The sequence below is a fragment of the Perkinsus marinus genome, assembly GCF_000006405.1.
Source record: "Perkinsus marinus ATCC 50983 genomic scaffold scf_1104296969018, whole genome shotgun sequence".
Taxonomy (NCBI): domain Eukaryota; phylum Perkinsozoa; order Perkinsida; family Perkinsidae; genus Perkinsus; species Perkinsus marinus.
In genome coordinates, this window is record NW_003202958.1 from 1 (window position 1) to 1,029 (window position 1,029).

General features: G+C 48.3%; 1 protein-coding gene across 1 annotated transcript; it reads right to left on the reverse strand.

Moving 5' to 3' along the window:
- Positions 1–35: 35 nt before the first annotated feature.
- On the reverse strand, positions 36–869 carry Pmar_PMAR012246 (hypothetical protein; the record flags this gene model as incomplete). Its single annotated transcript, XM_002768220.1, has 4 exons — positions 36–72; positions 114–367; positions 412–516; positions 561–869. 4 exons carry the CDS (start codon positions 867–869, stop codon positions 36–38), a joined length of 705 nt encoding a protein of 234 aa, XP_002768266.1.
- Between the last annotated feature and the right edge of the window lie 160 nt (positions 870–1,029).

Here is a 1,029-nt window from a genome sequence, read left to right on the forward strand (position 1 = left end):
CACGGTATGGAATTATATTCACAATAGCGGAGGGACTAGAAAGTCTCATCCTCGAAGAACTCTCTATTAAACCTGAACAACAGCTGGAAGAACTTAGGATATATGATAAGTACCTCTCTTGGAGAGGCGTGCTGCTTCTACTGGATCGGAATGAAGACCTCCCGGACTCATCATAAAGGCCCAAATCTTGGATGGTTGACTTCAGTTTATTATCCACGACGATATCATCATAATTATTAACGACAACCTCCTTACGGCAGAGTGGGCACTTGTAGCCATTACCGTGGGCATGTGTAACCATATCGATAACATGCTTACGGCATACATGATGGCCACAACCGCATACATCAACGGGTCGAACTAGCACCTAAACTCATCAAATCAAAGAGTGCACATCACGCTACTACCTACATCACAACACACTGGACAACTAAAGTCATCCTTGGTTGATTCCTGTGTGAGGTGAGGCACTGGTGACCCTCTAGATGATACCGTGCTCACAGGGGAAGCATCATCCTGTCATAGACTGCACTACCAAGAACAGAGGTATCCTATCCTACCTCGACATGAGCAACAACCCGCTTGATTGGCTCCTCATCAACGAGCCTAGTATATAAGTCAACAGCTGCAGGGGACGATACATGATCATCGTTCTCATCGTCACTAGCAGCCTCGACCTCAGCAGCATGCTTGATCAACTTTCGAGTAGCATCTCTCTCACGATCGATTGTATTCGGGGTAATAACCGCAGAGCGTACTCTTTTGCCGCAAACGACTGGCGATAAGTCATGCCCTACCATAAGAATCTCGGCAGACGCTTGAGAAGCTACAACCGGTGAGCGGGTTGCAGACGCAGATGCCGCACTCATAGCTAAACAGAAAGCTCTAATAAGGACAGTCGACAGATGTCTCCCGCGCTCTAATGCGCCGATGTCTGAGTAAATCTCGCTCGCCCGAAATTAACTCTGTTCTGCTTCGTCTTGGCGCGGCGCGCTGAGCGCGGTAAGAGATCTCTCTCGCCCCTCAAAA